The 13,080-nt window shown below is 36.1% G+C and overlaps 3 protein-coding genes across 6 annotated transcripts in view; all 3 read right to left on the bottom strand.

Moving 5' to 3' along the window:
- The window catches only part of LOC136846597 (formin-like protein), a gene marked incomplete at its 3' end in the record, with an annotated part of 112,547 nt that extends 109,728 nt beyond the window's left edge, over positions 1-2,819 (bottom strand). Inside the window, 1 exon segment of the mRNA XM_067117518.1 lies at positions 2,494-2,819. Coding sequence (XP_066973619.1) covers positions 2,494-2,676 — 183 coding nt within the window.
- A 3,703-nt stretch (positions 2,820-6,522) lies between these two features.
- Positions 6,523-11,784, bottom strand: LOC136846519 (integrin beta pat-3-like). The gene is made up of 4 exons (XM_067117404.1): positions 11,717-11,784; positions 10,082-10,234; positions 8,245-8,384; positions 6,523-7,175 (listed from the first exon to the last, which is right to left on the bottom strand). Exons 2-4 carry the CDS (start codon positions 10,176-10,178, stop codon positions 7,098-7,100), a joined length of 315 nt encoding a protein of 104 aa, XP_066973505.1. The 5' UTR covers positions 10,179-10,234; positions 11,717-11,784; the 3' UTR covers positions 6,523-7,097.
- LOC136845730 (integrin beta-PS-like) overlaps positions 11,719-13,080 on the bottom strand; it is a 24,403-nt gene continuing 23,041 nt past the window's right edge. For 3 of the 4 annotated variants that reach the window (XM_067116071.1, XM_067115985.1, XM_067116251.1), the window contains exon 15: positions 12,090-12,253. In XM_067116071.1, the coding sequence (XP_066972172.1) occupies positions 12,105-12,253 (149 nt within the window). In that variant the 3' untranslated portion in view covers positions 12,090-12,104. Of the gene's footprint in view, positions 11,832-12,089; positions 12,254-13,080 lie in introns of those variants that run through there. The other variant, XM_067116164.1, reaches the window with a different exon arrangement.

Below are 13,080 nucleotides of genomic sequence, written 5' to 3'. Positions count from 1 at the left end.
CCTGGCGACTTGCTGCTGTAGTATAAACGGTAATGTGAGAGGAATGCGGGGAAGATATGTTACTGCTCACTGGCCCGTGAGGTTAGTACTGACGAGAGAATGGAAGTCATGCTAAATACCTTCCCCGTTGTTGGTCGTATGTATGCACAAACACAGAGGAAGGGGAAAGTGGAGAGCAAATAAATGTGACTAGGGTTGGAATCCAGTAAAGAGTACGAAAGATGTTTTCAATCAATTGCGCCTAAAACCACGTTAACAAGCCTGGCTTACACAATCAAACAAATCGTATCTATTGTATTCTTCCGTCTATCAATCCATTATCTTCTTGGTCCCAAAGCCACTGCATCTCACGTGGTGCACTGTAGGCATTCTTTTACGAACGTTTGCAGCGTCCCTTCGGGCCCTTGCTGCACCCACTTTTTAGCCTCTTAGTTTACCTCCATCACCCTTCCTCTCTTCCAGCTTGCTGTCTAACCACTCCAACTCGTCTTTTCCCTATCGAAAGCGCTGAATGGCTGGAACTGCCCTGTGCTCAATTTCACAGCCCAGTTTTCATGATTCAAAATCAAATCAATATTCTTGGGATCGGCTTTAAAAAAAAAAAAAAAAAAAAAAAGCTTGTGTGTGTGTGTGTGTGTGTGTGTGTGAATCACGAGTCAAATAAAACCAGGTCCCCCAGGGTTAGAGGGGTAGGGGGTGCCAGGCCCTCCCACGAATAACTGAAAATAAAATCGGGAGACCGAAATTCCTGTCCCATTAGAACTAATAACCGACAGCTGAATGACTCATTGCCCGGGAACTCTCTATTAACGAGAGGAAGCAATGGTATTGCTCCTCTTAACCATTCCCCCTTGGGTAAAACATGACTTGGTTCCCAATTGAGAAAAACCTTCAACATTCTTTTTAAGCAAGGTTCAAGGTATAATTTTCATAGTAATTTCCACGTTACATCTATATAAATAAATATATATATGTATATATATAAATATCTCTATATACTATATCTATACACATACATATATGTACATATATAAATATATCATAGCCTATATATACATAAATATAATATATATATATATATATATATATATATATATATATATATAACAGAAACCATTAATAGAGATAAGCCTAAAAAGATTGGTTTTGTAAAAGTAAAAGGTTCCATGTAAACTCAAAAGGAATCATGTTCTTAGTCACCACAACAGAGGAATGGCGGCATTCATCGGTATGTGACACACGATACAAAATTCTGAGGGGCTTAAGCCTAACTTCCGATAAACAAGCGGGGGAAGTGAGAGAGAGAGAGAGAGAGAGAGAGAGAGAGAGAGAGAGAGAGAGAGAGAGAGAGAGAGAGAGAGAGAGAGGGGTATTTCTAATGCGCGCCATAGCCATTTCTCCCATTTCATCTTGTGAACTTCAATAAATAAAAATCATAAAAATTAATATCATAATTATTATCAATATTAAAACTCGCTAATAAAAGTCAAACTTAAACGGCTTTTCATTTTCAAATGAAGCTTCCATAAAATGCCTGTCTACAAGTAAAGAAAAACGTTCAAACAAATAAATAAATAAGACGAACCAATATGACAAAAAAACGCTTAGTAAAATGTTATCAGATGCTGAGTTGGGTGGGAAGCCTAATGTGAATAATTATACGTCCAAATCCATAACAGATGCTATTTTCTTTGGCTATAAAGCATGAATAAAAGTTTATCATATCCAAAACACAACAAACTTTCGATTTAGTCTAGTCAAAATGAACTGCAATAGGCCTATGCTAACCTAACGTCATAAAGACGACCTTTTCTCGTCATTAAACGTGAATGCCTCTCTCAGGCACTTCGAAATGCCATAGGCCTAAACACCGCCGGAGGTTCGCTGCTGAAATCATAAACAGGTGTCGTTTGGGGGAGCATATTTCGTTTTTCATCTTGAGCGATGTTACCAAATGGTAGGTTTTTCATAATAATAATACATTTAATGATGATGATAGCTAAGGAAAAGAAACTGCTTATTATCCTAACGTGGAATATCAATTAGCTTTACGTACAATTAAAATATATTGATATCAGACTGATATTTAAATATATTTCTGTATAAAAATGGAAGTAATTCATGCCATTAATAATAAATAATACATAATGATAACTAAGAAGAAATTGCTTGCAATCAAAGGCTTATTATCCTAACGAGGAATACCAATTAGCTTTACGTGCAATTAAAATGTATTGATTTTAGACTGATATTTAAATATATTTCTGTATAAATATGGAAGTAATTAATGGCACAATCACCTATAAATTATTTTTTCTTTAATATTAAATCTAGACGAATGAGACGAGCTACGCAAACAACGATCTTTGTTTACGAAACTTCCCGCGGCAGACAGGCTACCAGGACGCACGGGAAAGCGACACCGAAACATCGGGAATGGGAATTCAATCATCTGGAATGGGAATTGAGCACGGCAGAAAGAAAACAACTTACCAGAACTTTAGTAAATCGTCTCTCGAGCTCGGTAGCGTCCGGCATGGGTAGTTTGTCCTTTGTGAGCGCCCCTCCTCCTCCTCCAGCACAACTTCCTCCTCCACTGCTATAAACTCCATTATTCCTGCCCACGGCGGGCTCCCCTCCCCTATCACCAATACACTTGCTCTCTGCACTCCCCATCGTGACACTCAGGACATTACAATCGCCACTGGATAAAAGCTATAGGGACACGAAACGACTACCGGCAGCAACAGCGAGGCGCCGCGATCCACCTCTCACCATGTTTGACACGCAACTAGTTGTGTGCTCTCCTCTCGGCGCGAGCGACTGCGAATGTTTGGGTTGGTGGCTCACACACGCGCAGGCGCAGTGAGCTCTCTTTTCTCAGTACGCCCATTCTTCTTCTTCTTCTTCTTACTCTTTCACGTCGCTCTATTCCTCTTTCGTTCGTTTTCGACGCATTAGCCCTTTCGTTTTTACGTTCATTTCCGACGTTTTAATTGCTTTAATTCACCCTCGAAAGTTTGTCTCCTGTGATGATCTAAAATTAAATAATCAATGCAGAAGGGGATTTTCCAAACGTTAGCTTCTTGGTCGTTTCGAAATCTCCTCCTCTTATTCGCTTCATTCTATCAAAAAGATATCACGTTTTCACCCATTTTATCTGTTTTCTCCCATTCTCACCGTGCCCAAGCCTCTTAATTAAAACACAAACTGGGCTACCTTTCCATATCTTTCATCAACTTGTTTTCCTAAAACCTGGGTCGCCTTACTAGATTTTGCACCTCCCATTACATATAATTTATAAATGTAGTATATACTGTATATAATATATATTATATATATGCCGTATACACGCACACACATACACACACACACACACACACACACACACACACACACATATATATATATATATATATATATATATATATATATATATATATATATATATATATATATATATATATACTATAAGTAGTAGCTTTTAGAAATACCATTCCTCCACTGACTTCCGTAAAGTTTTCAGAACGTATCTTATATAAAGATTCCACTATTTCCCTCTATAATCAGCCTACAGTTACCATATATTTTCTCTATTGTAAAGTTTTCTCTGTTGGCTTTTTAAATATTGTGATTTAATTACGTGACCTTTTATACTTCTTAAAGTTCATGCACTCATACAAGGATAAACGACCGGGGTGGACGTTAGGTTAAGGTCCGTTATAAAAAAAAATGCAACGAACTTTCAGTCTGGGATTAGCTGCGGTTAATGAGACTCGATGCCCAGCTGAGTGGGGAAGGTGTTTCATAATTCTTTTTCTTACTCACCTAACCATTAATTGGTATGTTGCTTAGCGCTTCGGTTGGTTGCTCCGAGTCCAGTGATCCACACCAGATCCCTTTTTCTCTTTAACACCTTACCGGATTTATGGGCTGCCTCTGGGGAAGGGTCCATGCTGGTATATAGCCGGTATTACTAAAACCAACCCCAATTTAATATTCTCTCTCTCTCAATATATATATATATATATATATGTGTGTGTGTGTGTGTGTGTGTGTGTGTGTGTGTGTGTGTGTGTGTTCTGTGTGTTGTGTGTTATTTAGCCATGGTGGACCATCACATAAAGGTCCTTATTTTACAACACAATAGTTTTCCACCTCTACGGCGTTATTATTATTATTATTATTATTATTATTATTATTATTATTATTATTACACCACATGGTCATGCACGCAACTGGGATAAACTATTAAATGCAATTAACTTTCCAAGCAAGGTGCCACAGGACAGAATGGCCGTAAGTAGAAAAATTAACAAACAAATACAAATGATCGACCATAAAAACTCACACAAGCACTGCCTTCTGCAGGAGAGACCAGAACAAGGTGCTTCTTGTCTACGGAGTCCAGAAATGAACATGAACTAGTTCTCAGGGGCTTCTTGGAAGCAGAAGGATTCCTCTTATACCCTACAAGACTCTCTGGCCACCTGTAGGCCTATCTAAACCTAACACCAGCAATTACTAAGTGATGACACTGTCAGCACTAAGATTTTTTTTTTCTTTGTGTAGTAAAACTGTAGCTCAGGCTTCCTTAAAGGACGATTGAATTTTTTTTTTTTTACTTATATCGGTTTTTACTGTTTATGTATATGTGTGAGTTTTCCTTATCTTTAAATCATTTGTATTATGTGCGTGTTTTTTTTATTCTGTGGAGGCCTATATTGAAAGTACAAGCTTCATTTTATGCTTATTTCAAAGTTTTGGTCTCAATCTGAATAATAATAATAATAATAATAATAATAATAATAATAATAATAATAATAATAATAATAACAACACATGAAAGTTGCTATAAACCAGCTCCGTGGTCAGCCACATTCAAATGTTAATGCCTAAGTTAAAATTAAATGTCATGAAGAGAGAATGATATAGTAAGTACGAAGAAAGAGAATATACACACTCACCCACATATAAATAAAGGCAAATGCCACGAAGGAAAAATGAAACAACGGACACACGGTCCTTTGCTAGTAAAGGACCGTGTGTCGAAAGGCCTAGCAACCACTTCATTGTTTCACTTTTCCTTCGTGGCATTTGCCTTTATTTATACATTCATAACGTTCCATATCTTTGTGAATCCGTTATACATATATACATACTTACATAATTATATGTAGGCTATATATATGTGTGTGCATGTATGTATATATTATATATATATATATATATATATATATATATATATATATTATATATATATATTATATATATACATATATATATATATATATATATATATTAACTTTATCACATACACAATTGTTCTGTGCGTTAGTAGAATTACTAAAAGGACTTCATTCTAACTGGATGGTATCGAATACTTGATAATGTGGACTGTTTGTCCAAGAAAGCTTGTAACTTTTTCTGAATAAATGAGGTCCTTTTAGTAATATATATATATATATATATATATATATATATATATATATATATATATATATATATATATATATATATATATATATATATATATATATATATATATATATATATATATATATATATATATATATATATATATATATATATATATATATATATATATATAATGCTTACTATTCTTAACTCACACTGTTTCTTTCCCTTGATTCGTTATAATTCATTGACTTTTACACCAGACTTACTGGTTCTATCGCTAGTTTATGAGTACTGATTTTCTGTAAGAGGTTTCTAGCGCCACGAAGTCTTAAAAGCTACTTGAACGATGTTTAAGTGTCCCCTACAACATTTCAACGTTTTCTTTGCATCCATTTTCTATAAAAGTGGGATAAACTGTGGCAAACATCAAATTCTCGTTGCATGCTGCTAAACTGTGATTTCACTATTTGCATTAGGCATTATTGGCCTGTAATTTCAACATAAAAGTCTTTGACTACACAGATTGCCAGATTGCTCTGAATACATGAAAACACCGATGTAATGCCAAGTGAACTGTAACGAAAATGCGCGTCTCACGATTATGCAACTCAAGGTCTAGAAATCGATGCAAATCATAACCACAGTGTTAGTTTCTATTTAGCATATGTCACAATTTCTTCGAAAACTAGTCAGTAATTGTGTAATATCTGAAACTACCTCTCATACGTTGGTTAAAACAGATTCTGCCTTCACTGGAAAGGCTGTGACAGTATAGAACCGTGTGCGGTTTTATTTTATTCAGCTTCATAAATCTTGGATAGGGTTATAGAATTTAGTCCAAACGCCCAGCGCTGAAAGGGAAATTGACAGTAAGAGGGCTGGAAAGGGGTAACAGGAGGCAAACCTCGCAGTTGCACTGTGAAACAATTGGTAGAGAGGGTGGCGAGTCAGATGTAAGAAAGAAAATTTGAACGGAGGCACAGAAACAGGAATGAGAGAGGTTGCAGCTAGGGGACGCTTGCAAAGAACCCTAAGTAATGCCTACAGTGCACCTCACCCCATACGGGCCATAAATCTTGGAAAACGAAGGAGAATGAGATCCCAACTACAATCCTTTATTACATTTCATGACACAGACAGTACAAGAAGTAGCATAACTCTTAAAAATATCTAATCTAATTTGTAATACTCGCCATAAATTATTGCATGAGAGTATTGGGCATTGAGTATATGAGGACATTGTTGATTGGGAAATACTTTTTACTGTGCAGAGAAACAGAAGGGCAAGATAAGGCTGCCCAAAATTCTGACCTTTGGCTGTGTGACACCTAATGTTAAAAGGAACAATGGGACGAAGACATCTGGTGCACAGACGAGCAGACTGACAGCCGTCTGGCGATTTCCTAAGAAACGCTTAAACTGTGACGTCAATGGCTCAAATAGTGCTTAGCATAAATTGGTTTAGGTCTAGTCTCACTGAGTTACTGGTTTTCCTATCCCCCTAAAAGACCAAATAGAAAACTCTTGATTTCTTTAACATTTTCAACTCACTGATGGAAAATATCAGTTATGAACATACAAGACTCCGATTTCTGCCCCAGGAAATGTTTTTTTTTTTTTTTTTTTTTTTGTAACAACCCCTTAGACCTACATCAGTCTAAAGACCGCGAATTCTGTTACTCTTCGATCGTCTGCTGAGAGAAAACGGGGTTGGCAAACGTGTTGCTGGGGTCCTTGTAGAGCGGATTTCCTTCCTGGAAGAGAACAAAATGAGTTAGAAAAAGTTGCCTCTCTGGCAAGAGTGAGATGGCGGGAGGGGAGTTTTATATTTATGGCACTTACGATGTTATTCTCACGTTTAGTGTCCTGTGTGAACTATCTCACAGACTTGTGATTCTGCAAGCTCTGTCTCACGTAGTAGGATACGATTCCTTATTGAATGCTTTAGCTGAGATGCTCATATATTTTGTGTTGTATCATTTATATGTTTGTTTTGTATCTCCCTTTTACTTATCTCTTACTTTAGACGTACTCGGCCTAATGAACCAAAGCAGAAGGCTGTGTTTACTCATAGGCCTACATCCGTGATATTCGACGACGAGAATTGAATAATTATAAACAACGAAATTCCTCTCACTCCAGGTAATAATAACATAGCAGGTAAAAGGCAGTGATATATAACTGCCATTAATATAACAGGGAGAATCCACGACTGTAGACAGAGTGAGGTTCCTTACGCTAAGTATAGAAAAGCTTTCGTTCACCTAACAGACATAAAGGTTTCTCTCACTTTATAGTGACTATTAGGCCTATTCGAGAAATTCAAGTTCTCACTGAAACTAAACCACGGACATGGAGGTTTCTCTCGTTGCATAGTTGCTTATGAGTGAATCACCGATAAAAGTTCTGGTTTTTACTGAAGCTGACAACGAAAAAGACCCCGTATGGGGATAAAAAAAGTAAATCGAGATTTCTGTCCAGTGGTGACCTCAGCCACGGCCCATAAAACTCGTAGCAGCGACCCATGAAACTCAGAAACGGTCCGGTGGTGGCCTATGTTATCTGCACCTATAGCACTGCCAGAAGTACGATTATGGCTAACTTTAACCTTAAATAAAATAAAAACTACCGAGGCTAGAGGGCTGCAACTTGGCATGTTTGATGGCTGGAGGGTGGCTGATCAACATACCAATTTCCAGCCCTCTAGTCTCTGTAGGTTTTAAGATCTGAGGGCGGACAGAAAAAGCGCGGATGGACAGACAAAGCCGGCACAATAGTTTTCTTTTACAGAAAACTCAACATAAAAACAGCTTGGGCACTCACAGTGTTCCACCTGGCATTCTGACGCTCCTTTTCGAATTTGGCGTACTCTCTTCTGTCGTGGATGGTCGTCGCGACTTTCCAAATGAGCAGAGTTAGAAGACCAATCAAGACAATGCCCGCCAGTATCCCAAATACAATTGCTGCAAGGAAGTTGTATATTAGAAAGCTTTCGTGCCGTAATAAGATTACATAACTACACAGAAAGTTTTAAGCAGTTCTAGGCACTGCTACTGAGATGATAAAGGGTAAGTCTTTTTTGGAACATAAATGGAATATAAAATTCAGGCCAAGCGCTGGGACCTATGAGGTCATTCAGCGCTGAGAGGGAAATTGACAGTAGGAAGGTTTGAAAGGTGTAACAGGAGGAAAACCTCGCAGTTGCACTATGAAACTATTGTTAAGAGAGGGTGGATAGCAAGATAAAAGAAATATGAATGGAGGTACAGTGAAAGGAATGAAACGGGTTGCAGCTAGGGGTCAAAGAGATGTTGCAAAGGACCTTAAATAATGCCTACAGTACACCTTCCACTCAAGCTTTATCCAGGTCTGTCTGTCCTCTAGTTTCTAAATTTTGTAACACTCCTTCAACGTAGAATTGAATTATAATCAGACAACATCACTGCATTTGCGCCCTAGAGGTTTAAATTTAGTCCTCTAGGGATTAAATTCCTTCATTTTCTTGCTAAAATAGTTACTGGAAAGTTCTTTAAAAATTTTCATTCACATCAGTTTTTGCTTATCTTTTTTTTCGTCCCTTATTCATTCTCTCGTTCAACTCTTCATCTACACAGTCCTCTCATCTGTTCCGTAATGAATCCAGAGTTAGCTTCCCTTTCCCTCTCACAAAACCTCTAAATTCCCTTCTATGCATCTATGATCCCTATTTATTCCCCACACAGCTGGACTGTGGCACAGCTTCTCAGAGGATGTCGTGCAGTTGGAACTTCTTCAGAAGTTCAAGCCCAGGTGCAATGCATTAATATCCTAACACTATTCTCCTTGCATTTTAATGCATTTTTATCTGTTTATTAATTTATTTTTTCTTTATTAATAAGTAAGATCTCTTCTTTCTGTATTTCCCTTTACTTTCTCTTACTTTAGTCCCAATGAACACAATATTCTTTGGAAGGTTAAACCTGAGTCATTGGCCCCTGTGGTGGGCTTGTTCCATATGAATAGGTTTCGTCTTCTGAATAATAATAAAATAATAATAATAATAATAATAATAATAATAATAATAATAATAATAATAATAATGACAAGAAGAGCACCCCCTGCCGCCCCAGTGACCAATGTCCTTGGTTTTGGCACTCCTAGTCAGTTCGTTCCCCTTCGCTATCTCTTAACTGTACCTCCTTTCTTATTCTTTTCCCTGTGATGGGTTATATGTTGTCAATTTTTTTCTTATACTAGATCTGCTTGTCTTAATCGTATACAGGGCAACATCCTGAATCCTTCCTGTCCAGCTAAAAACTACAATTTTGATTTTAATTTTAACATAAAGTATGTGTGAACCCTTATTAACTACTACTAAAGCTAAGAGGTGAAAAATGGCCACCCCAAGCTCTTTGTGATGAGAGAGAGAGAGAGAGAGAGAGAGAGAGAGAGAGAGAGAGAGAGAGAGAGAGAGAGAGAGAGAGAGAGAGAGAGAGAGACTGTACTCTACTGAAAGGCAAAAACTTATCTAAAGCCACGCCATCACTCACACATCGCTTGATTTGAGAGAGAGAGAGAGAGAGAGAGAGAGAGAGAGAGAGAGAGAGAGAGAGAGAGAGAGAGAGAGAGAGAGAGAGAGAGAGAGAATGAAGCACAGCCAACGCTCGACAGGATTCCTCACCCATGATTGGCGCCGGTTCCGGGCACTCTTTCTCCTTCTGCACGCGAATCTCGTAAGACTTCGAGTTGTCCAGGTAACGGTAGGTGAAGAATATCATGCAGTCGTCCTCTTTGTCCACGAACGAGCAGAGGCGAGCTCCCCTCTCCTCCTCGTCTGCAATAGGAAATTGCCTTAAATATTCTCCTCCTGTTGGGTCAAGTCGCAAGGGAATTGAAATCTCTCTTCTAGACCTACAGTAGATGGAATTCCCGGTTGGTGCCAGTCATACTAAAATTGCCTTCCTTGGCTGAACTGTCAGAATGATTTACTTTGTTATTTTAGAAAACAAAAAGACTGTATGTGGTGTGTTGACCTTTCCTCTCATCACGTAAATGTGAAAATAAATCTCATTTAACATTTATCCCCACAAGTCTGCAAAGTGTGTGGAAAAAGAAAGACATTTAATCGAATAAATCATAAAATGAATCTCTCTCCTCTTTACCACAAAATAAACAAATGCAGTATCATGATACCTTAGAATATATTCACATGGCTCAAATATGGTGTCTTTAAAATTAAGAACATTATTAAGAAATATTTTTATACAACCAAAAAAGTCTTAAAACGATCAAATCCTTTGTATGTACTGAGATACAAAGTAATGACTTTCATAAAGTATATATAGACAGATAGAATATAGAATTTAGGCCAAAGGCGGCTGGGACCTATGCGGTCATTCAGCCCAAAACGGAAACTGAGAGTAAAAAGGCTTGAAAGGTGTAACAAGAGGAAAACCTCGCAGTTGCACTAAGAATCAATTGATGGGAGAGGGTGGAAAGTAAGATGGAAGAAAGAGAATAAGAACGGAGGTACAGTAAAAGGAATGAAAGGGGTTGCAGCCAGGGGACGAAGGGACTCTGCAGAGAACCTCAAGTAATGCCTACAGTGCACCACATGAGGTGAACTGAAGGCACTACCCCCCCTACGGGAGATAAAATATATATATATAAGACCAACTGAAACTGAACTTGTCAGTAAGTTTTTCATGCATGTGAACACAACACCAGATAACATTTAGTCCATTAGACACTGATATTCAATTTTTTTTTTAAATGAGTGTTGTTTAGTAATAACTGGTTGCCTAATACCACGTTTGCCATTGTTTTAGTTTAATTTTTGTGACTATTTAATCTTATTTAGCTTTCTATTTATTTTACTTCGACTTTAACTTAAAGAGGAAGGGAAGCTGTCTTTTAGACATGAAAACAAGATTGCTGGGCCTTGAACCAGCCTGACCACCTTCACATCTCTTGAGAAAGGGTCACAGTTAGGGCCTGAAAGTACTCGAGATCCAAGTAATATGTAAATATTTACAAGTAAACAAGTTATACACAGGAATCTTGTGGGTTTCTCTTTCCATCTTCAGAAGAAAACTGAAAGAAGTTTTTGTCTGGTTCATAAAAACAAATATCTATATATATATATATATATATATATATATATATATATATATATATATATATATATATATATATATGTATGTATGTATATACATATAATATGTATATATATATATATATATAAATATATATATATATATATATATATATATATATATATATATATATATATATATATGTGTGTGTGATAATTTACCTTCCAATGATTCCACAACAGTCACAGTCAGATTACAAGTCTTGGAAGTAGGATATATGGAATGTGACAGGACTTACCATCAATGAACTCTGAACAGTGCCACCAGATTACAGGACTGTGAAAGGAAATAAATAAAATAAGTATGTAAATACATAAATAAATAATAAATAAATAAACAACTAAATGAATGTAAATAATATATATATATAGTATATAAATACATAAATAAATAATAAATATATAAATAAATAAATATATATATATATATATATATATACAGTAAAATCCCATCGTTCAGAGGAGTTCGCAGTTTTTCTGAAAACTGATCTATTGCAAAGACTCTTGTAATTATTAATTAATTAAGGAGAGTAAAGTAAGACTGAATTTATCACATAACCTCAGTATAAAGACAGAAGAGTAAAACTCTCACCAGACAGTCTTCGCAGTATTGTCCGCTGTAGCCTTCCTCTGCTGTGGAGTTGCATACGCACTTACCACATTCACACACGCCGTGTCCTGAACAGATCTCATGCTGACCTGAAAGAGAATTGATTATATGAATAAATTTTATAAATAAATACATACATACATACATACATACATACATGTATATGTATACTGTATGTATATGTATATATATATATATATATATATATATATATATATATATATTATATATATATAGCTACTGAAGTTAATCGCATTGTTTATGAGGTACTATCTTCTTATCAAGACTTTGAATCAGTCTATACCTCTTCTTTTTCTCCTCCTGATAAGAAGATAGTATCTGAGAACAAAGCCAACAACTTCAATAGAAATTGCATGAGAGAGAAAATATGCCATAATAGCATATATATATATATATATATATATATATATATATATATATATATATATATATATATATATATATATATATATATATATATATATATATATACATATATATATATATATATATATATATATATATATATATATATATATATAAATCAGCTCCTGAATTTAACAAGCTTTACCACTGCTATTTTGTGCTCAAATAAATTCCCAATTGAATGCCTATTGTTTACATATCAGATGAATTATGCACATTTATTTATGCTTAGCCTAGTTTTGTCTATTCTATTGTTTTTATTTATCTGTTGATTTCCTTTGCTCTATCTTTTTTTGGCAATTAATTCTCAGCTACATATATTTTCTTTCTATTTGACTTATTTTATTTATTCATCTCTTTATCACTCCCGGACACAATAGTTGTTGTATTATTCCCATGTACCTGCAAGGGAGCACAGCTTACGGTGTGCCTTCTGTTGAACACAGTAGGCAGCGTTTGGCTTGACTGCTATATACTTCCCTCTGGGGCC

This window comes from Macrobrachium rosenbergii, chromosome 1 (assembly GCF_040412425.1).
Source record: "Macrobrachium rosenbergii isolate ZJJX-2024 chromosome 1, ASM4041242v1, whole genome shotgun sequence".
In the NCBI taxonomy this organism is placed as follows: Eukaryota; Metazoa; Arthropoda; class Malacostraca; order Decapoda; family Palaemonidae; genus Macrobrachium; species Macrobrachium rosenbergii.
Note: the sequence above shows the minus strand (reverse complement) of the source record. Positions and strands in the feature narration are given on the sequence as shown.

What these genes read in the sequence shown, in the direction of transcription:
- LOC136846519 (XM_067117404.1), bottom strand. Translation starts at nt 10,178, where the DNA reads ATGATATTCTTCACCTACCGTTACCTGGACAACTCGAAGTCTTACGAG. An exon ending in GGAACCGGCGCCAATCATGG is followed by an intron (nt 8,385 to 10,081) that starts GTGAGGAATCCT and finishes ACTTCCTTGCAG; the next exon opens with CAATTGTATTTGGGATACTG. An exon ending in AGAATGCCAGGTGGAACACT is followed by an intron (nt 7,176 to 8,244) that starts GTGAGTGCCCAA and finishes GTTCTCTTCCAG; the next exon opens with GAAGGAAATCCGCTCTACAA.